Genomic DNA, 22,962 nt, shown 5'->3' with positions numbered 1-22,962 from the left:
ACTTCTTCCAACTCCATCAGCTTCTGTAGCCATTCATCCATAGTGGGAATCTAAGTCTCCTTCCATTTTTGTGCGTATAATACTCTTGCTGCTGTCAATATCTATAAGATCAAAATTTTTCTCCAAGTCTTTTTCCATTAAACCCAAAGGAAAAGTTTCTGGTTTCATTTTTACTTTCATTTGAAGAATATTCTGTATTATAATATGAACCTTACTCTAAAATTTCTTTGCTTTATCACATGTCCACCATAAATGGTAAAACTTCCTTTTTTCTTTTACACTTCCAACATTCATTTGAAATACCATTATACATTCTGGATAACTTATCTGGTGTTAAATGCCAGCGATACATCATCTTATAAAATTTTTCTTTTAAATTATAGTTTAGTGTAAATTTTAAACCTTTCATCCACATATTTTCTAATTGTTCAAGCATCACATTATATCCAAAATTCCTTAACCAGTGAATCATACAGTGCTTTACATGTTCACCTTCCAAATTCAATTTCAATAACATTTTATAAATCTTAGCAATAATATGTTCATCACTACCACACAGTAATATTTCCAATTCATTCTTTAGCAAAATCAAACCCACAACTCTTTTTATTTGATTTAAACCATTCTTTCAGTTCTCGATATGTAAACCAATAATAAACATAATTCAAGTTCTTCCCTCAACTTTAAGGTAGGTTCACCAGAGTTGAAAGATAATATTTTACCATACGTCCAGCAGTCTGGCTTTGCCACAATTTTTTTTCTAAAAAAAGCTTCTTGGGGAGACACCCAAAGAGACAACTTCATATAGAACCTTGTTTTATATTTATTCCAAACTCTTAGTATGGCACGTCTAGCAAAGTGATTATTAAAATCAACATGAACTTGAACTTTATCATAAAATAAATAATGGTGCCATCCAAACCTTAATTCGTGGCCCTCTAATTCAAATAGCCTCTTATTATGAAAGTTCACCCACTCTTTTAACCAGGCCAGACAACATGACTCAAAATACAATTTCAGATCTGGTAAACCCAAACCTCCTATTTCCTTAGCATCTTGCAGTCGCTTGTATCTAATTCTTGTTTTTTTCCCCTTGCCATATAATATCAGAAAGAATAAACACATATTTAATAACAAGTTTTCCTTCCATACAGGGTATTGGATCTCACTAAGGACACTTTGAAAACATGAAAAAAAGCTGACCACAGGAATATTGTAAATTGCAGAACTTCATAAGGAATTCTTTTACGGACAAATTCGTCCTTCACGTCATCATTTATTAGAAATCTTATCACATTCTAAACCTGCCACCAAGAGAAATAAAAATGAGGCCAATCCTTGAATTAATTAGAAATTCTTGCTTCTTACTATATTTTCTCTGCAATTCAGATTGGGCCTCAGCAGAATAATGTAGCATTTGGGAAAAAAGATACAAGCCAAGAGAGCAGCTCCAGAAGCCAAAATTGAGAAAATCTCCACAGCCACCATGGACTTCCCTTTGGTGCTCAGGTAGGTAGGGAAGAAGGAGATCCAAACACTGCAAAAGACCAGCATGCTAAAAGTAATGAACTTGGCTTCATTAAAACTATCAGGCAAGTTCCTAGCTAGAAATGCCACTGTGAAACTGACAAAGGCCAAAAGTCCTAGGTAAGAAAGGACACCGTAAAACATTACAACTGAGCCTTGCTTACATTCCAAGATGATCTCTCCAAACAAGGAGTGGAAGTCCAAGTTTAGAAACGGGGGAGAGGTTATCAGCCAGGTGGCACAAAGGACTGCTTGGATCAGGGGACAGGCTATGACAATGGAGTTGGTCAGTGGTTTTCCTAAGAATTTCCTTGTCTTGCTCCCAGGCTTGGTGGCCATGAAGGCCAGAAGAACCATGACAGTTTTTGCCAACACAGAGGAAACTGCCAGGGAAAAGAGGATGGCAAAGGCAGATTGTTGGAAGAGACAGGTGAGCTTCCCAGGTTGGCCAACGAAGAGGAAGGAGCAGAGGAAGCAAAGCAGGAGGGAGACCAGGAGGATGTAGGTGAGATCTCTGTTGTTGGCCTTGACAACTGGTGTGTCATGATGTTTATGGAAAATCACCAGGACTGCAGATGTGATCCCTGAGAGAAAAAGAGCAAGAAAAACTAAAGTGTATCCAAGAGTGTCTTGATAGGAAAGGAAGTGGATCTTCTTGGCAATGCATTGGTCCTTGTCTTTGTTGGGAAATTGGTCTCCTGGGCAGGGTTCACAGTGAGCTGCATCTGAAATCAAAAGTCTTTGTCTAAGGATTTCTTGAGCATCTTCCATGCACGTTATCCCTCTGGTATAGATGATAGGAGTGTTGCCTTTCTGCTGTTGACTTACCTACAAAGGGAGTAATGAAATAATCCCCTGTGCTATTTATGGGGTCTCAAAAAGAGCAAATCATCTTTCATTTATGATAATCCTGAGGATAGACTAGCCGGAGACGAGGATTCATTCAGTTCCAGCTATCCATTAACTCTGCACTTTATGTATAATGTGGCTTTCAGTCTGAGATTGCTACCTGCTTTTCTCCCCACTTTATAATGGAACCCGCAAAATAGACCTGTTATCCAGCAAAGCTGCTGTTTTGTTTACATGTACATTATCCCTGCCTTGACCTTTCTGCTTTGTACTTCATATCTGTTCATTCAGACTTATTTTGCTCCCTCCTGCTCTATCAAAGAGACAAAGATAGATGGATCTCCTGCTTCTCTGGCAGGTCTGTTTCCTCAGAGTTTAATACTGCTGACAGAAGAAACACACCCTGATTTTTGTGTGTGCGTGTGTCTTTTAATGACCATGTAATCCCTTGTATCATGGAGTCAGTAGAGTTAGGGCAATGAATGGAGAGTATTTACTGGCTGGATGCCCTTCCTCTCACCAATGCAGAGTTCGCAGCTGATATTTACTCACTGTGCCCAGCGAGAAATATCTGCCCCTACCTAGGTTTGAACTCACAACCTCCTGATTGTGAGGTGAGAGCTCCACCTGTAGGCCACGCTACCACCAACAAGCATTCATTACATTCATTACAATGGCACTGAAAAAAGTGACACTTTTTTACACTTAACAACCGTCGCAGCCTCTCCAGGGTTGAGTGATCAAAATTCAGCCCCTTGGCAACTGACTCACATTTATGACCATTGCAGTTTGTCCCAGTGTCACATGATCCCCTTTTGTGACCTTCTGACAAGCTAAATCCATGGGGGGAGCCTAACCCTAACCCTAACCACTCAAGAAGCACACTCCAAATGATAAAAATTAAAGCTTGGACTTCCTCAGAAAAGTTTGGGAGTTGGTTTTCCCAATTGGATGTTAGGGTTGAAGTGGAAATACAAGTTGGAGATTCATAAATTCTGCCCTAAAAGTACCCTGCATGGAATTGTTGAGGATCTCTGTGACCTTAGTGGCCAGGGCAGTTTAGATCTGTAAACTGAAGGATTCCATTGAAAAGTATAAGTGCATGTCAATCTTATCAAAAATGGGAAGAATAACAAAAAATAAATTAATTAATGTCTTCCTTGATATTGGAAGATTTATATTTGAAGTGTGCTCTACCTGTCTGATTAGAAATGGTCCCTTCTGGACAAGGATCACACTGGTAGCAGCAAACCTGCTTGCCCTCTGGAACTCTTCTCTTCTCTCCTGCATGGCACCTCTTCATGCCACACCTGGCAAAGGGCACCTTCTGAAAGAGAAAAGACAAATACTTGAGAAGGTCTATTCAATGATCGTGTATCCTGAAATCTCCACATTGACATTTCCATCTTCAAAAGATCTTCAGAAGAACCGATTCATCATAGTGCTGAACCTGGCAAAAAGAATTGTCTAAAAGAGAAATATTTGAAACTACTTAAGCAATGAACCTGTTGCATTCATTCTTTCCCCATTCAAAGTTCCCTTCCTTATTCTGAGTTCTACATTCAGACTCTCTTATAAAAGTTTGCTACCGTCTATCAGGAATCAGGAACAGTTCCTGTGGGATTCAGGCCAGTGGCACTCGCAACCTACCAGCAGATACTGGAGATTGGAACTGGGGTCTCAGCCTGCAGAGGAAGGCTTGTGACTGAACTACAGCATTTCTAAAAAAAAGAACCATGAGGATACAACTGAGCATCAATGGTCCATGGAAATCACTGATGCCTGCTCTAATAGCATCGTGCATTTCAAGCAGGCATTGTTCCGAAGCCTAACCCTTTGTGGAGTGACGCATATAAGACCTCAAAGGTGTTACACACAAAGCAGATTTTTCACCAAATGATTGAGTTAATTTCTGAGTTGATTTATTATTTTTCAAGTTAGGAAGGTGTTCTGCATCCCAGGAAGAGAATGAATCTTTCCCTGGACTTACAACATTTCCTTGTAGCTCACCTTTGTGGCCCAGATGATTCCATCAGATTTAATGGTGAAATCTTGGCCTGGGGGAGCCTCAGGATTTACTTGCCCAACCTTCATGGGGACAAAAGATTGATTGGGGAGGAGAACCCAGTTGAGAAGATCATAATGAGCAGATCCCAGTCCATCTTTTGAGAAGGAGACTTCCTCTCCAGCACTGTTGTTGAACTGCACATTGTTCAAATAGGGAAGAATCTGAAAGAAAGGAGAGTTTCAGAAATGAGTATATGGGCTAGAGCTACAAATGAGACAACATGGCTTTTATCATCACATAATGGCCATCTTGAGAAGATGAATTTATGTCTGAAAAGTTAGAGGGGTTCTCTTGGTGGAGATTTGAAAAAACAAGAGTAATGCCAAATATTGAACTCCGAAACTATAAAAATTTCCTGTTATTGCTGGGCGTGGTTTCCAACTCCAGTTTCATCAAAATACAAGACATACAAAAATTGTAGTTCCACATTCCAAATTTAATTGTAGTGTTTTCCCTCTTGTGATACTTGGCTACCTGCAGTTTCAAATAGTTACTTTGGCTCAAGGTCTTGTTAACTGACAAATTAATTTTAGAAATGAATAAATGGTTTCTATCACAACCATGGAAAATTCCACTGACTTTGTCTAGTTCATAGTCAAAGGCAGCAGAATGCAGGAAGAAGGTCTGACCAACTGGGCCATGTAGAAGGAAGCCCCTGTCCTGGTTGGTCACTTCGCTATTCAGAGAGGTCCAACATTTTAGTCTTTGATGCAGAAGATTCTGATGAGTTTCAGTCCAGGAGCCCATTACAACCACTTTGAATCCTGTTGTGTTCTGTGGTTGACATAGAACAGAATAACAGAGTTGGAAGGGAATTTAGAGGTCTTCTGGTCCAAATCCCTGCTCAAGCAGGAGACCCTCTAACATTTCAGGCAAAGGCTGTCCTATCTCTTCTTAAATGCCTCCAGCGATGGGGCAGCCACGACTTCTAAAGGCAAGCGGTTGCCCTGATGGTTTGCATTATGAAATTTCTCCTTAGTTCTAGCTTGCTTCTCTGCTTGGTTAGTTTCCATCCCTTATTAAACAGAAGCTGTTTTCGCACAGCAATCTGAGTAGTGCAACAAAGGAAAACTAAACAAAATGGGCAGGATCACACACAGTACTAAGCCATAGAAACATCAACTAAGATTAAAACAAATTGAGTGTATTTTTTCAAGTTGGATTTGGGGCACATTCCAAGCAAAACTGAGATTGTTCTGGATAGGTTGCAACATTGAATCAGTAACTAAAGAAGTTCATATGAGGAGCTTCCTCTCTAAGCATCGGTGGACTAGAGAAAAAGTCTGAGAAATTACCTGCCATGACTGGACATTGTAGATCCTCTTTCCAAGCCTGATCATGGTGGGTCGGGCTTTGGATCCATACATTGCATGTAAAGCATGTGCCAGAGCATAAACAGCATTGTAGATATTGTAACTGTCACCTGTCATTCTTGTTTCAAAAGTGTAATTGGGCACATTCTGCAGATTCTCCTTTCCTGTACATTGTTTTTCCTCCTTTGGAGGGATCTCTCCTGATTTATGGATTTTGCAGCCAAAGACTCTTTCCCACCATAGAGGGAGAAAAACATCTCCTTGGGTGTTCAAGGGGTCTAAAGACAGGAGGAAATGACTGAATTCTGAGACATCCCCGGTGTGGTCCCTGAAATGCAAAACCCCATGGAAAAGCTTTATTAATTTCAATGGGTCTTGAAATCCAGTCATACTAAGTTTCCAATGGGAAGTTAATATCCAAATTTTCCTAAATGATATCTTTTTCTTATTTTCAAAAAAAAACACAGCCCCTTGTATACTGGCTGGAACAGTGGACTCTCCAAACAGAATAAACACTTCAATTTTAGACCAAGTTATGAAAGAGCGAATTAATTTTTTGAGTGTGATGTTAATATCATCCATTTTCAACCTTTCAGTGAAGGCCAGGCAGATCTCCTTCTCCTGGAGCATTGGTGTCAGAGTTGAAATGAAACGTTCTCCATTGTCATCTTCAGGGGCCACCAGCCCTACCCAGTTCCATTGGAAATGCAGGAGCAGCTGGACTAATCCCATATACTGAGGAGATTCCGTGGGATTAATCCAGAAGAAGGAAGGATAAACTCTTCTCTCTCCCTGAGAGAACTCAAAACTAACACCAAGCTGGAAAAAGGGACAAAGTAAAGCATTTCAAAGACAAAGTAAAGTTTTATGGTGACTTTAGGGGTCACCATTGTGTGGTTTGTGGCCCAGCAGTCAGCTGACTCTCCTTGAGTGGCAGCTTAATCTCCTGCCAATCTTAGTAAGAGCCACCAGATACACATTTTGCTTGGTTGTGGCACATCAGAAGACAAGAGAAGAAACCACCAGACTGATGCAGAAAATAAACAGCATGAAAACAACGGCTATCCTTTTATCAAATATAAACTAAGAGTCAGAAGCTCATGATATACTCCCTCAAAAGAAATCCCCCTATCTTTGTCTTTTGTGTAGATTTCTGATTTTTGCCTATTCCATACTGTATCCAAGAGAGCTCTCTTACCTGTGGGACCTTAAAAATACTGAAGATGGAGGCCATCAGCTTTGAGGACTTGGCACTGAGACCACCAATAACAGACAGCAGAGTGTCCTGCAGGTCACATTTGTAACCTGGAACCACTTGGCCTCGTGAGGAGAGCATGGAGAGGCTGTTTAAGGAAATAAATATCTCACTCTGGAAATGGCCATGGATGTGGAAGCCAAGGGTGATGTTGGGGAGCAGAAGAAAATCCTTATTGACCTCGGAGACAGCAAACATCAATGCAAGGAACTGCTGGTACTTACTGTTGAAGAGTCTGTAGTGAGAAAAACATTGGAGAACACTGCATGAAAGCTAGTATATGCTGGTAGAATTTTATTAACTGTTGGGGGGGGTATTTTGGAGGCAGGAAATTTCATTGGGTTTGGATTTTCTCAAAGGATCTCCCTTAGCTAAATGTGGATGACTTTGTGAGAAAGGAAACAAGCCTTTCTCTACATATCATAGACAGTTTTATAGCCCTCTATCCTCTCTCCCATCTTCAGTTTGCTCCAATGGTTGCAATCCTTCCCATCTGCTCCTCTTTCAGGCTAATGTTTTGGGGTCTCTCTGGGAGAATGTTCTTCAGGTGTGGTAAGGACTGCTGAGCACAGGACTACAATGGGAGTCACCTCCTAGATTTACTGAAGGCCATTATGCATTAGCCATGCTGATTCCAACACAGAGAGGGATTTCTCTAACTCCTGAACACTTGAAGATTGCTAAGCTGCTCTTGGAGTTTTCTACCACAAATTACTGTTCAGATTAATATTATACTTCGACTTCTTCACTGGGCCAGCACAGCTTAAATTGGGGTATTTTAAATTTTTGGGATTTTAATTGGAGCCTAATTATTTAATGATTTTAAATTTTAATCGTTGTTTTGTTTTGTGTTTTCAAATAGGCTGTACACCGCCCTGAGTCCTTCGGGAGAAGGGCGGTATAGAAATAAAATTATTATTATTATTATTATTATTATGATGATGATGATGATTATTATTATTATTATTATTATTATTATTATTATTATTATTATTATTATTATTACGTAGTGGCACACTTTGTGTTTGTTTTTTAATATCTACTTAAGAAGAGACTGAGAATTCCAGCCTCTGTTAAAAGCCTAATACCAAAAGTATTTCTAAAAGGATTAAAAACAAAGAGAACCTTTATTTCCATGTTTCTTCCAATCAAAACTTACACATTCTGTACAAGAAGCTCCAGTGTATTAAAGTCTGGGGCTACAGGCTTAAAAATGGTTCCCAAGGGCAAATTCCCACCAATAATGACATCTCCAGGCCTATAGTAGTTTTCCTTTAATGGGATATAATCTTTGAACACACAGAGGGTTTGCAGCCTCTTTGCTGTAGTTGGAGCCAAGAGCCAGAAGAGCATCAGCATCAGCAGTAGCATGACTCCTGCCCGGTCATTCTTATCACCTTCCCTCCTAGAACAGAAATCAAGGTTCATGCAGAAACTAATTTGAAGGTTGCTCCTGAAATCTCACTGGAGCTTTAGCAGATCAGACACCACCTGTGCCTCCTGGATGGCACCAGGACAAATTTATAGCAACTATGCTTCCTCTTACCTGTCTTTGGGTTGTGACCATAGAGAGAACAAAGGCATGTGAGTCTCTTCAAACCCAGGAGTGAGCTCTTTGCAAGGCAGGCTAAGGTGACACGTTCTGCCCCCCATCTGATGAACTCAAAGATGTTTTTTAAAGCAGGTTTTATCCTGGAAGATCTTTGTGTCTAGAAATCCACAGGGGATACATGGAGAATGACTGTTCTTCTGATAATTGCAGGGAAAGGCCATTGTCGTATCCCCTTAGCAACAGCTTCTCTTCATGCAGCAGAATGGAAAATACGTTTGTGTCTCTTCTTCTAATTCACAGAACAGATGGAGTCATGGGAAAGTTGTGAATTTGACCTCCATGAAACTGAGCCCCTGCACACAAGATGGATTTTGGCTTATGCCATAGTTGGATCAGCTAATATGAGTGCTAATGGGGTAGAAGGCAGAAATGTATTATTATTATTATTATTATTATTATTATTATTATTATTATTATTATTATTATTATTATTATTATTATTATTATTATTATTATTATTATTATTATTAATAATAATAATAATAATAATAATAATAATAATATTTTTATTACACAATTTTCTTCATTTTACATCACAATTTCCATCTTTACAACACTGCTGTACTCGTATATAGCCACAGTGTGTGTGTGTGTGTGTGTGTGTGTATGTATGCTTTTTTTCCCCCCGGCAGCCAGCAAGCACCCTGCTGCCCATTGGGAGACCAAGGAGACTAAGATACATGGGATGAAGGAGTGGCTAACTGATGAAGGCTTATAAGTCCGAAATAGATCTATCTTAGTCTCCTTAGTCTCCCAATGGGCAGCAGGGAGCTTGCTGGCTGCCGGGGGAAAAAAATAAGCCTAGAAACTAGTGGATTGGGATTTCACTGAACTAGGGCTGCAGAAAAATCTTGGTTTACGTAGGAAGAACCTGGCTAAAGAGAAATACAAATAAAAACCTACGAAAAGAAAAGAAAACAAATGTGTGTGTGTGTGTGTGTGTGTGTGTGTGTGTGTTCTGTCCCCCTTCCCCACACAGGCAAACACACAACCAGGCACGCCTGCCAAGATTTTATTAAGCAATCAGACTAGAAACCCTTGCAGATAAGAGTTTTGGCAGTAAACTGCGAAATGCCTGCCAAGTCAGTTTTCACTCACAGTCAGCAAGAGAGAGTTTCTCCTCAGTCCGGTTCAGTAGCAAAAAGTAATCCACGAAGCAAGAATTAGCCAAGGTCCAATCCAAATATGCTCAAGCCAGATTTCAGGTAACGCGATGTGACTCTCAGGTTTTTCACTTTCACAAAGCCTGAAGACCAATCACACCCACTTTTATTCCTTTTGGGGTGTGGCTCAGTGACTCAGCTCAATCTCTGGCCCTCCTACGCCTCTTTCGTTGCTGCGCACGCTTCTCCCTCTGACGCTGCCTGGGATCAAGCCAGGATTCATCATCCTCACTCCCTATCTGTTGTTGTTCCGATATGCTTTCCTCCTGGCATATCCCAGGCTGTTCCTCTTGGCCCTCGGATGGAATCTGAGGCATTGCCAGAGAGGAGGGTCCTGGAGAGGGAGGCCTTATCAGTTCCTCCCCATCACCTTCTGAGTCCTCTTCCTCTGTTAGGACAGGCTCGGGAGTCGGGGTCACAACAGTATGTATTTTTCTAGGCTTTTTTCTGGCAGCCAGCAAACACCCTGCTGCCCATTGGGAGACTAAGGAGAGGCAGCAGGGTGCTTGCTGGCTGCCAGAAAAAAGCCTAGAAACTAGTGGATTGTGATTTCACTGAACTAGGGCTGCAGAAAAATCTTGGTTTATGTAGAAAGAACCTGGCTAAAGGGAAATACATACATACATACATACATACATACATACATACATACATACATACATGTAAAAAGTTAAAATCTCGGGTGTTTTCCCGCATCATTAAAAGTCTGTTAGTTAAAATGCTTAAAATCCTGGCTAAGATCCCAGCTCAAAATCCTCTAAAATCCCAACAAAAACACTTTGTAAGGTCTTTTAAAACTCTGGCTAAAATCCTAACCAACACTTTAAAGGTTTGGCAACGTTTCGACAAGCTCTCTACCTTGTCATCTTCGGGCCTTTACTATCAGTTTAGAAGCTTGGGGTCCTGCTTTATTATCCTAGCTGCAGCCTGACTGCAGGTTAACGGCCCAGCTTTCTCTGGTTCCCTATTACTAACTGTCAACCGCAAAGAGGTAAGAATTCTAGTAGGCATCACAGCACCACTGGTTGCCTAGAGGCGTCTCGTCTCTAGGCAATCTTGTCTATTCATATTCTGCGGCCTCTTTTGAGAAGACATATATTTGAGAAAACATATATACTATTATGTATACAATATGTAATTGTTAGTCTGAATATTTTTTACATTTTATGTTTTATAACATCTTATCATACTATAATATTATATATTCTTCATCTATCCTTATCTTTATCTTTATTACTATTTTCTAGTTCGTTAAACAAATGACAAAGTGACAAAATTAGTGGATCAGAGGAATACTGTCGATGTAATTTACTTGGGCTTCAGTAAGGCATTTGATAAAGTAGACCATAACCTACTACTAGATAAAGTAGAAAAATGTGGGTTAGACAGCAACACCACCAGATGGATTCATAACTGGCTGGCCAACCGCACTCAACGTGTAGTCCTCAATGGAACTGCATCTATATGAGGGAAGTATGTGGTGGAGTGCCTCAAGGCTCTGTTTTAGGCCCAGTATTCTTCAACATCTTCATCAATGACTTGGATGATTGGGAACTCATAAAATTTGCAGATGACACCAAGCTAGCAGGAATAGCCAACACTCCAGAACATAGGCTTAAGATACAGAAGGATCTTGACAGACTTGAACATTGGGTGCTATCTAACAAAATGAAATTGAATGGTGAAAAAAGTAAGGTTCTACATTTAGGCAAGAAAAACAAAATGCACAGGTACAGTATATGTAGTACCTCACTCAACAGTAGTAACTGTGAGAGGGATCTTGGAGTCCTAGTGGACAACCATTTAAATAGGAGCCGGCGGTGTGCAGCAGCTGCCAAAAAAGCCAACACAATTCTAGGCTGCATAAACAGAGGGATAGAATCAAGATCACGTGAGGTGTTAATATCACTTTATAAAGCCTTGATAATGCCACACTTGGAATATTGCATTCAGTTTTGATCACCACAATGTAAAAAAGATGTGGAGACACTAGAAAGAGTGCAGAGAAGGGCAACCAGGATGATTAGGGGACTGGAGGCTAAAACATATAAAGAATGGCTGCAGGAACTGGGTATGTCTAGTTTAATGAAGAGAAGCACTAGGGGAGACATGAAAGCAGTGTTTCAATATCTCAGGAACTGCCTCAAAGAAGAGGGAGTCAAGCTATTCTCCAAAGCCCCTGAGGGCAGGATAAGAAGCAATGGATGGAAACTAATCAAGGAGAACAACAACTTAGAACTAAGGAGAAATTTCCTGACAGTTAGAACAATTAATCAGTGGAACAACTTGCCTCCAGAAGTTGTGAATGCTCCAAAACTGGAAGTTTTTAAGAAGACGTTGGATAACCATTTGTTTGAAGTGGTGTAGGGTTTCCTGCCTGGGCAGGGGGTTGGACTAGAAGACTTCCAACTCCATTATTCTATTTCTATTCTATTTCTAAACGTCTTTTCTTGTTGATTTCCAAATCTTTGCATCTACTATCTAACCAATTATACCATACATTCCAAATCAAATAGTATTCCGTTCCTCCTTTATCTGTTATTTCCATTGTCAGCCTGTCCATCTCTGTGAAATCTAATATTTTCTTTATCACCATTTCCTCATCTGGTATATTTCTATTTTTCCAATTTTTCATGTAAACAATTCTAGCCGCTGTTATTACATATAGTATTAGATATTGGGTTTTTTAAAAAATTATTATAGCTCCCTGTTAATAAGCTTAGTGAGAATATCTTCGGTTTTAACTCTATTTGTTGTTTTACTATTTACTCTAGCCACTTTCTTATTCTTGTCCAGTATTTTTTTGCTACTGGACAAGTCCACCAAATGTGCTAGTATGTTCCCTGTGTCTGTTTACATTTCCAACATTCCGGTGATCTGTTTGGAAACATTTTTGCTAGTCTTGCTGGAGGTAGACGCCTTCTGTAAAACATTTTGTATAGGTTTTCAGTATATACTGCCGACGTTGTCAATTTATAATATCCCCCCACAATTTTTCCCAATTATCAAGTTCTATAGTATAGTCGAGTTTTTTTGGCCCAGGTTATCATAGTTTCCTTTACTATTTCTTCTTCCATTTTAAATCTCAATAAGATGTCACTGGTGGCTGCTTCCAAAAATAATATTGGAAGTGTTTGCTAGGTGAAAATGTTGCAACAATGATGGAAGGACTTCAGTTTTTGTATGCTTTACAGACCTGCAAATGTTGTCAATGTGGATAGGTTGCAAAGTTACTTTTTCATCATCATTGCTCAACAAGGACCAATTATAATATTTGTGTGGGCATTACAACTGCTTAATGCTTCAAGGCCCCCTCTCTCCCAAAACCACTGTGGAATGAAATGCAGGACCAAAAACCAATAATCAAATCTCATGGCAGTTTTTATTGTTAACAGTGCAACTGGTATATATCCTGTCCAGAAATTAGTGGGAGAAGCTCTTGAAGACAGAAGGATGTAGTCATATTTATCCATTTCAGAAAGGAGGAGAAAATCCATTTCAGAAAGGAGGAGAAAATCATATATGCATAAGTAATAGATGATATTCATATTCATAATTAGGAAACCTCCAGTTCTTTCCCCACCCTTCTATTGTTACTATCTTCAGCAATGAAGGTTTCTCTTAATAAAAGAACACATCAATTACGTTGCCATGGACATTTTGTTAAAGTTGATTGAAAACCAGAGAATTCGAGTTTGCTATTTTAAGGGCCAATTCACACACATTCTCCTATGTTTCTATTTCTCACATGAGAAGCCATCTGGTGGAAATGGAGATGTTATCCTAATCATACCAATTGTGCACTACCCAGGGCTGATGGTTCTGCTCAAAGTCAGTCGGTGACTTCCCATTTGGACACCTGCAATGTGGTTTTCTTTGGCAGTGGTTTGTTCTCTGAGCTTCCCCACAGAAGTAACTGCCAGGCTACTGCAATCCCTGGGAGTAACAATAGCTCAGAAACCCTCATTTACTCAGACAAGAACTAACAAAGATCAAAAACAAGATACGGAATGAAGACAGCACCAACATAATATACAAAAGCAATTGCAACAACTGTAACCAGTTCTATGTCAGACGAACAGGACAACACTTGAAAACTAGAATTCCTGAACACCATCTGGCAGTCAAGGGGCATAACCAGAAGTCCCTGGTCTTGAGCCCCATTGAAAATGAACAACATTGGTTTGACTGGCCCAAAGCCAAAATTATTGGCCATGCAAAAACCCATCATGAAAACTGAATTCATTGAATCCTGACACTCTACACACAGGTTCATCAACAAAGACATTGACTTAGAACGAACGTAGGTACCTATAAGAAACCGGATGATCCAAATGACTAATGAACAAAAGAACTGACTGCCTCCTCATCAGTTGAATTTTGTGCCACACAAACAACCAGTCATGTGACCAACTAATCACAACACCACATAAAGCCTATATAAACAGAAGAGAAACTGAACAAGACACTTCACCCAAATTCCTGCTGAAGATGTAACAAAGTCGGGTAATGAAATGTCCAGGAGCTATGTGGTCAGCTCGAAGAACAAACCACTGCCACAATCTAAACCTGAGCTATGCATATTCTCGACTGTTTCATGTTGCAATGTTCTTGCATTGGGGCTACTCTTGAAGACCCCTTGAAAACTGCAGCTGGTTCAAAATGAAGAGGTGCTCACAATATTGGGCCCTTCTAGGTTCACCCATGTTAGACGTCTGTTCCATGAGTTGCAGTGGCTCCCAGGTTCCTCCCAGGTTCCTCCCAGGTTCCTCCAAGGTGCTATTTATCACCTTTAATTAACTACATGTCACAGGACTGGGTAATTTGCATATGCCTCCTGACATGAGTTAGGAAGCTGGAATGACTCTCATGCCCTGGAATACGTTGCTAGTAACATATACTCATTAAGGAAATTAGATTGTGATCCTGGGTTGAATTATTCCTTGGCAGATTTTCTCTGCAGAAAGATCTTGTAGAGCATCATGGCTTAACAAGGAAACCCAAGAGATGAAATGTCACAAGAGATGATAACATACTGCATACAGTTATGACATACTTTTCTCATCCATCTGAGGAAAATTCTGCCTGACATTGTTAAGGAAGTATAGCAGATCTGGATGTGAGGGGATTTTAAATGCCATTTCAAAAATCATTGAATAGTGGTAGGCAATTCTATAAAGACTCAGATATCTAAGGAAACAACCATATTTCCTTAAAAACATTGAACCCATCCCTTTAAAAAACTAACTTAAAAAATGAACTAAATTAAAAGGAATAAACAAGAAAATTTCTTCCTTGTAATAATAAACATATCTTTATGAACAAGCTTCCCATCAAATCAGGGCACTGGACATCACTGAGGACACTTTGAAAACATGATAAACAAAGGGCTTCCGGTCTGGCTTCCGTCGCCGCCAGACGGTCCTTTGAGACTGCCAGCCCCGTCGCCTGTAAAGAGCCGCCTTTACACCTGAAAGGCGGCTCGAAAAACTCCGTTTCCATAAGGAAATGTGAGACAAAGCCAGCGAGGGCAGGTAGAGCCCTCTGCGAAGTCCCCAGAGTTCTTTTTTACCTCTGGGGAGGAAGCAGGATGAGGCTCCCTATTCTCCTCGCCGCTGCTCCGGGCTTTGGGCGAACTCTGCACTTTGCAGAGCCAGGCGATGGGACCAGACCAACCAAAAAAAAACTAACAGACTTTCTGAATAAGAAGGATGAAATCTGGACCTGGGACCCTAAATTGCAAGTACTTCTAACAACCCTAAGACTGACTTTAAAAGCAAAGAAGAGTGGAAGGGGGGGGGGGAAAGAAAGTTTAAAATGGCGACTGGCTGAGGCTTGAGAAGAGCTGAAAGCGAAAGTCCTTCCGTTTGACTAGTTTAATATGTTACAAAGTAACTGAGATAACAGTGCTGGCTAGAAGTGAAGAGAAAAATTCTTATTTCATGCTTCTTCCTTCTTAGAGACTTGATATTGATATAGTTTGGAGAGAAGTTTTCTTCTTTAAAGGGGAAAAAAGAAAAAAAAATCTGCTTGTGTGGCAGGATGGCGTTAAAACTCACAAAGCCAGACAACCAAGCTGTGGGGGGGGCTCCTCCATTCATAAACCACATGAACAAGTTTTGAGTTTGCAGATGCAGAGGAATGGCTTTAAAGATCTAACACAATTTGTATTGGAGGAGATGGCAAGACATGATGAGATTGTGAACCAGAACCTTGAAAAATTTAGAGAGGAAATTAAAGAGTTGGTTCAACAAAAGTATGATAAATTCAAGCAACATATGATAAGTTTCTTAGATGCAATGATAAAGATGGATGAAAAGTTTAATTCAGAAATAGAGTCTAATATGAAGGAAGTTGATTACAAGATTCATAATTTGGATAATAAAATACAAAGAATTGAAAATGATTTAACAATGATTCAAGAAAATAGCTCAGAAGTAGAGCCAAAAATAAAGGAAGCTGACTACAAAACTTACAATGCAGATAATATAAAACAAAGGATTGAAAATGAAGTCATAATGATGCAATTCAGACTTATGGAATTTGCGGTCAGAATTAGGGGAATACAGGAAGATAAAAGAAGATTTGAGAAAAGTGTCTGCTGAAGTTCTGGCTGGGATTTTAAAGGTTAGTCCTGAAGAGGTATCCTGCAAGATTGATAAGGCCTACAGAGTTAATTCTTGGGTGGCAAAGCAAAGGCAGCTGCCTAGAGATGTGGTGATCTATTTTACTGATAAAGAAATAAGAAATGATATTGTGCAAAAGTCTTTTAACTCCACTCTTGAAATGCATGGAAGGAAGATTTGGATATTTAAAGAGCTACCACCCAAGATGTTAAAAGATAGAAAGGATTTTGGATTTTTGGTGACTGAACTAAAGAAACAAAACATCCCATTTAGGTGGGATGTTCCAGTTGGTATAATATTGAGATATCAAGGAGAAAGATATCAACTAAATACTGTTGAAAAAGCAGAAGAATTTTACTATAAGGTTTTTAAAATGGGTTCAACATCTCCATGTATAACATACGAGGGGAATAAAGAAAAGCAAAATCAACAAGAGATTAAAATTCAGGCTAAGCAGATGGTGGTGGAGGTAACGGAAAAACAACAAGCTACAGAGGCCTTTGTGGACAAGCCGCTTCTGGATTCTCCTTCAGAGGTTATAGTTGGATTACCTATAAATACAAGAGAGGCGGCTTTGGATTCTAATGTGATGACTTATCAAGCTACAGACCAGCATGGAAATCAAACAGTTGATATACAACTCATAGAAAGGAAACCAGGATGGAGATCTAAGCCACAAAAAGTTAAGAAAAGAAGAAGCAGGTCCTACAAAAATAAAATTTTTTAGACTAAACAACAGTGTAATGCCAGTTACTTAAGAGACGATTGAATATATGAAAATATAGTTGAGGCAAAGTATTGGTTTATATTATCTTGAGGAGAGTGACCGATCTCTGCAGTGCTGTGCTTTTGGGGTGTGGAAGATAGCCTTAAATTGAGTGGATTGGAACTTTCTATTTTGGACTCTTTGACAAATGGATTACGTTTATGCTGAGCTACAAGGCAAGAGAATTATGGGATTGTTACCCTAACACGGTGGTTGGGATGAATAATCTAGATGAAAGACATTACAAAAGACACTATATGGAATACAAATATAAAGTCACTTGGGTGGTTTTTTGCTATACGAAAATACTTACTATTGATGGGGGCAGATGGTAATTGAAGATACTAAACATACTGTTGGAACTAGAATTTGATGTTACCCTAACATGGGTGATGAAATTAACAATCCAGTTGAAAGACATCACAGAAGATATTATATGGATTACAAGCTTAAAGTCATTTGAGAATTTTATTTATATATGGAAATATTTTTTAGTGGTGTGGGCAGAAGAACAAAGATATTGAAAATATTATGTATGGTAGACCTGTAGGAAAGTGGGTGGAGATAGGTTAGCTTACTGATTGTTTAGTTTAGGTAAAGTGATGTTATGTTATATTAATATACGTAAAAGATTTGAATTAAGAGATATATGCATGGGGGAGGAGGAAATGGATAGATTATGAGTTGAAATTGCTAAATTAGGATTTATTATATAATTTTACAGCTGAATGTTGCTTTGAAATGTATAGTATAAGGGGGATATAATAATATTGTTAGAAAGAAAGGGTCAGCATATGGGGGGTGGAGCAAAAAGGATGGTAAAGTATTATATAATCTGTTATTAATTTGGGTTTTATTCTGGAGAAGCCACAGGGGGAGGGGAGGGGGAGGGGGGGTTAGGGAGGAGGGGGGAAAAGGGGGGGAAAATCTGTATTTGAAAAACTTTTTCAATAAAAAAAAAAGAAAACATGATAAACAAAGACAGGATGATAGTTGCTGACCACAGGTAAATTGTAATGTAAGGTCCTGCCTTGCCAGTCTTCTCAAGAAAGCAGAACTCTTGAAACAATTATCATTTCAAAAGGAACTTTTATTGAAAGACAGTGATAGCAAAGGAAATGTAGGCAGGATCTGAAGTTTCTCACTCAAAGCGTTAGGCTAAACTGCTACAAGCAAAGCCCCTCCCAATGTCCAGTTCAACATTGAGCCAATCCCATAGTCCGAAGATGTTTTGAGAACATCGGGTAGAGATGGTGATAACTGTCAACTCCCAGGCGCTTCAATTTTGCTTTCTCTGGTGAGGAGATAAAGCAGATGGCTCAAAGCACATTCCTTTCCCCCTCCTAAGGTGACCCGAGGTGACACCTATTTCACACAAGGTACAGCAAAGCAAAGCAAATGAAATCCTGCACAAAAAACCTCCCCAAAGCCTCCTCCTCCCACCAGCATGGCAGCGTCCCAATAGAGATCTATGGAACCTGACATGTAACCAATTACAACACTTGAGAAGGAATTCTTTAATGGACAGATTCCTCCTTCTTCTCAACACTTTTTTTTAATAAAAAAAGAATCATATTCTAAACATGCCACAAAAAGAAAAATAAATGAGACTGCCCATTGCATTAGTTAGATATTCTTATTCCTTACTATATTTTCTCTACAATTCAGATCTGGCCTCAATAGAATAATGAAGCATTTGGGGGAAAAGATACAAGCCAAGAGAGCAGCTCCAGAGGCCAAAATTGAGAAGATCTCCACAGCCACCATGGACTTCCCTTTGGTGCTCAGGTAGGTGGGGAGGAAGGAGATCCAAACACTGCAAAAGACCAGCATGCTAAAAGTAATGAACTTGGCTTCATTAAAGCTGTCAGGCAATTTCCTAGCTAGAAATGCCACTGTGAAACTGACAAGGGCCAAAAAACCTAAATAGGCGAGGACAATGTAAAACATTGAAGATGAACCTTCCTTGCATTCCAAGATGATCTCTCCAAACAAGGAGTGAAAGTCACAACTGGGAAATGGAGGGGAGGTTACCAGCCAGGTGGCACACACAACTGTTTGGATCAGGGGACAGGCTATGACAATGGAGTTGGTCAGTGGTTTCCCTAAGAGTTTCTTTGTTTTGTTCCCTGGCTTGGTGGCCATGAAAGCCAGAACCACCATGACAGTTTTTGCCAAAATGGAGGAAACTGCCAGGGAAAAGAGAATGGCAAAGGCAACTTGTCGTATAAGACAGGTGAGCTTCCCAGGTTGGCCAATGAAGAGGAAGGAGCAGAGGAAGCAAAGCAGGAGGGAGACCAGGAGGATGTAGGTGAGATCTCTGTTGTTGGCCTTGACAATCGGTGTGTCATGATGTTTATAGAAAATCACCAGGACTGCAGAAGTGATCACAGACAGGAAAAAAGCAAGAAAAACTAAAGTGTATCCCAGGGTGTCTTGATAGGCAAGGAAGTGGATCTTCTTGGCAATGCAGTGGTCCTTGTCCTTGTTGGGAAATTGGTCTTCTGGGCAGGGTTCACAGTGAGCTGCATCTGAAATCAAAAGGCTTTGTCTAAGGATTTCTTGAGCAACTACCATACACATTTTCCCTCCTGCACAAGTGATATGTGTGTTGCCTTCCTGCTGGTGACCTACCCACCAAGGCAGTGATGAGATAATCCCCTGTGTTATTTATGGGGTATCAAAAAGAGCAAATCATTCTTCATTTATGATGATCCTAGGGATAGATTAACCAGAGACAAGGATTTTTTCAGTTCCAGCTGTCTATTCACTGTGCACTTCCATGAGTAATGTGGCTTTCAGTCTGAGATTCCTGCTTGTTTTTTCCGCCATTTTATAATTGAACACAAAGAAGAACAGCAGATCCGTTATCCAGAAATGTTGCTGTTTTGTTTTGAGTACATTATTCCTGCCTTAACATCCCTGCTTTGTACTTCAAATCTGTTCATTTCTGACTTCCAGTTGTACTTCCGGTGCCTTTGGAAGCCTGATCTGCCAGCTTCATGGTCAGCTCCAACGTCTTGTTATTGGAGGGGTCAAATCGGGACCACAGCCACCCTGGAGGGGTGGTGAAGCAAAGGGGGACAGCCTAGCAGGTAGAGGGGAGTCGCATCTCCCTTCGCTGACTAGGAAAGCCCACTCCGCCAATGACAGGGATCAGTGGCAGCAAACATGGCTGACCTGAAGCCGAAGACAACCTTAATACCCAAGACTGAGCAGGAGCAGAGAAAGTGAGTGGCTTGTGAACTGGGCAAAAGAATAATTTTCTTTGAAAATATCCCCAAGAAATATGAGGGGGAAGAATACTGGAACTATTTGCTAGCTGCGGAATAAGCACACTTATTTATATATATATAAGCTATAATATTTAAAAAGAGAAACTTTTTAAAGAAAACTAAATTTAAAAATTGAACTCTCAAAGTGAAGACGTGACATTGAAAAGGTATTTTTTTAAAAAAATATATATTGGAATTTGATCTGGAAATTGTTTATATTTTATGACTATCAAATTTTATTATTATTCATTCGTCCACCTATTGGATTTATAATCTAAAATAATTAAAATTGGATTATCAGCACTACGCAGAGAGGCAATACCAAGCTGAATCATGAGCGCCATCTGCTGCTAAAAGGAGAACTGTGCATCTATGGGAATTTTTATCTTTGTTGGATTATAAGGAGTTAGTTCAAACTTACTTTAAACTTCAAAATACAAAGCTTTTGAAGAAATAAAAGTGATTGGAAGGGACGTGGATAACCCCTGGATGTTTTTTAAAAATTGGACTGACTGTAAAATGGAAATAGGTGGATATAATGATATGGATCTGACATACCAAGACATGAAGGATTTTATAAAAGAACAACATAAGGAGTTGAAGCTTCATGTGCAGAAGCATTTCGATGACATCGGGGTCAGTGGGCAGAGCCTCCCACCGGTTTTACTACCAGTTCCGTAGAACTGTTGCAAACCGGGAGCAACCCACTACTGGTAGTAACATAATGAATATAAGAAATGAATGATTGGAGATAATATGTATATTAAAAAAATGTGATTATTAACGAAAAGCTAGAGAAAGATCATGATTGATATACTGGAATATTGAATAATGAAAAAAGGAAAGATCACGTCTTTGATTATTAGATTGATAGGGGAAAGGGGAAAAAAAGGAGGGCTAATATAGTATAGTGTAGTATATCATCTTAATAGTATATTAAGATGATATGAAGTATGATAGAATTATGAGAAGGTTTAGAGTTGAAAGATAACAATAGAAACTATATGTTTGTAAAATTAAAAATGAAAATGGGCTGTAATTATTAAAAATAATATTGTTAAGATTATTTATATTGAAATATATGAAACCCAGGAATCAAACCATTCATGGAATGAGATGTATAAAATAAAAATATTTTCAAAAATCTGTCCATTCCTCCCTATCTGCCCTATCGAATAGATATAAATAGATGGATTTCCTCTTTCTCTGGCAGGTCTATTTCCTCAGAGGTTGATAGAGTTGCCGGAAGAAGCATCCTCTGAATGATCAAATAAAACCTTGGACTGCATTCCCCACTTCCTCAGGAAGGTGGTTTCCCAATTGGAGGTGAAAGTAGACGCAGAAATGGAAGTTGGGGATTGATAAATTGTGCCCTCAAACTATCATTGCTGAGGATCGAGAAAGGTGGCCTCTGTGGCCAGGGCAGTTTAGATCAATAGAAAGGTTTTATTGAAAAGTATCAGTGCATGTCAATTTTATCAAAAATGGTCACAATAACAAAAATATACTGATTTTATGAATTTCTTCCTTGATTCTGGAAGATTTAAATTTGAAGTATGGTCTACCTGTCTGATTAGAAATGGTCCCTTCTGGACAAGGGTCACATTGGTAGCAGCAAACCTGCTTGCCTTCTGGAACTCTCATCCTCTCTCCTGCATGGCACCTCTTCATGCCACACCTGGCAATGGGGATGGTCTAAAAGATAAGTATTTGTAATTACTTAAGCAATGAACCTGCTGCATTCATTATTTTCCCCATTCCTATTTCAATGTTCAGATTCTCTTCTAAAGAGATACAGTGCCACCGTCTATCAGAAATATGGAACAGCTCCTGAGGCATTCAGGCCACTGGCATTCCTGAAACATCAATAGATGCTGGAGATTGGAACTGGGGTTTCATCATGAGGAGGAAGGCTTGTGACTGAACCACAACATTTCTAAAAGAAAGAACCATGAGGATACAACTGAGTTCCATGGAAATCACTGTTGCTTGCTGTAATTGCATCCTGCATTTCAAGCAGATGTTGATCCCAAGCCTAACCCTTTGTGGAATGATATAAATCAGATCTCAAAGCAGATTTTTCACCAAATAACAGCCATGATTTCTGACTCAACTGAATATTTTTCAACTTAGAAAGATGTTCTGCATCGCAAGAAGAGAATGAATCTTTCTGTGAACTTACAACATTTCCTTGCAGCTCACCTTTGTGGCCCAAACAATGCCATCAGAGTTAATGGTGAAATCCTGGCCTGGGGGAGCCTCAGGATTTACTTGCCCAACCTTCATGGGGAGAAAAGATTGATTGGGGAAGAGAACCCAGTTGAGAAGATCATAACGGGCAGATCCCAGTCCATCTTCTGAGAAGGAGACTTCATCTCCAGCAGTGTTGTTGAACTGCACATTCCTCAAATAAGGAAGAATCTGAAAAAAAGGAGACCTTCAGAAATAGGAGTATTTGGGCTAGAGCTACAAAAGGAACGTCATAGTTCCATCTCTTGGTGGCGATCT

General features: G+C 39.6%; 2 protein-coding genes and 1 long non-coding RNA gene across 3 annotated transcripts; all 3 read right to left on the bottom strand.

Moving 5' to 3' along the window:
• Positions 1–1,268: 1,268 nt before the first annotated feature.
• LOC148116302 (vomeronasal type-2 receptor 26-like) lies at positions 1,269–4,067 on the bottom strand. Its single transcript, XM_087893415.1, has 2 exons — positions 3,574–4,067; positions 1,269–2,252 (listed from the first exon to the last, which is right to left on the bottom strand). The coding sequence occupies exons 1-2, from the start codon at positions 3,677–3,679 to the stop codon at positions 1,348–1,350; spliced, it is 1,011 nt and encodes a 336-aa protein (XP_087749541.1). The 5' UTR covers positions 3,680–4,067; the 3' UTR covers positions 1,269–1,347.
• A 14,181-nt stretch (positions 4,068–18,248) lies between these two features.
• On the bottom strand, positions 18,249–22,149 carry LOC148116300 (uncharacterized). The gene is made up of 2 exons (XR_015734162.1): positions 22,020–22,149; positions 18,249–18,473 (listed from the first exon to the last, which is right to left on the bottom strand). It is a non-coding gene; the product is annotated as an uncharacterized LOC148116300 (long non-coding RNA).
• Positions 18,730–19,845, bottom strand: LOC148116301 (vomeronasal type-2 receptor 26-like). Its single transcript, XM_087893402.1, has one exon. The coding sequence runs from the start codon at positions 19,760–19,762 to the stop codon at positions 18,806–18,808; it is 957 nt and encodes a 318-aa protein (XP_087749528.1). The 5' UTR covers positions 19,763–19,845; the 3' UTR covers positions 18,730–18,805.
• Positions 22,150–22,962: the final 813 nt, after the last annotated feature.

The sequence above is a fragment of the Pantherophis guttatus genome, chromosome 1 (assembly GCF_059756535.1).
Source record: "Pantherophis guttatus breed Tessera chromosome 1, ASM5975653v1, whole genome shotgun sequence".
In the NCBI taxonomy this organism is placed as follows: Eukaryota; Metazoa; Chordata; class Lepidosauria; order Squamata; family Colubridae; genus Pantherophis; species Pantherophis guttatus.
The sequence above is the reverse complement of the archived record's forward strand: the minus strand, read 5'-3'. Positions and strand labels throughout refer to the sequence as shown.

What these genes read in the sequence shown, in the direction of transcription:
- LOC148116302 (XM_087893415.1), bottom strand. Translation starts at nt 3,679, where the DNA reads ATGAAGAGGTGCCATGCAGGAGAGAAGAGAAGAGTTCCAGAGGGCAAG. An exon ending in GACCATTTCTAATCAGACAG is followed by an intron (nt 2,253 to 3,573) that starts GTAGAGCACACT and finishes TTTTGATTTCAG; the next exon opens with ATGCAGCTCACTGTGAACCC.
- LOC148116301 (XM_087893402.1), bottom strand. Translation starts at nt 19,762, where the DNA reads ATGTGTATGGTAGTTGCTCAAGAAATCCTTAGACAAAGCCTTTTGATT.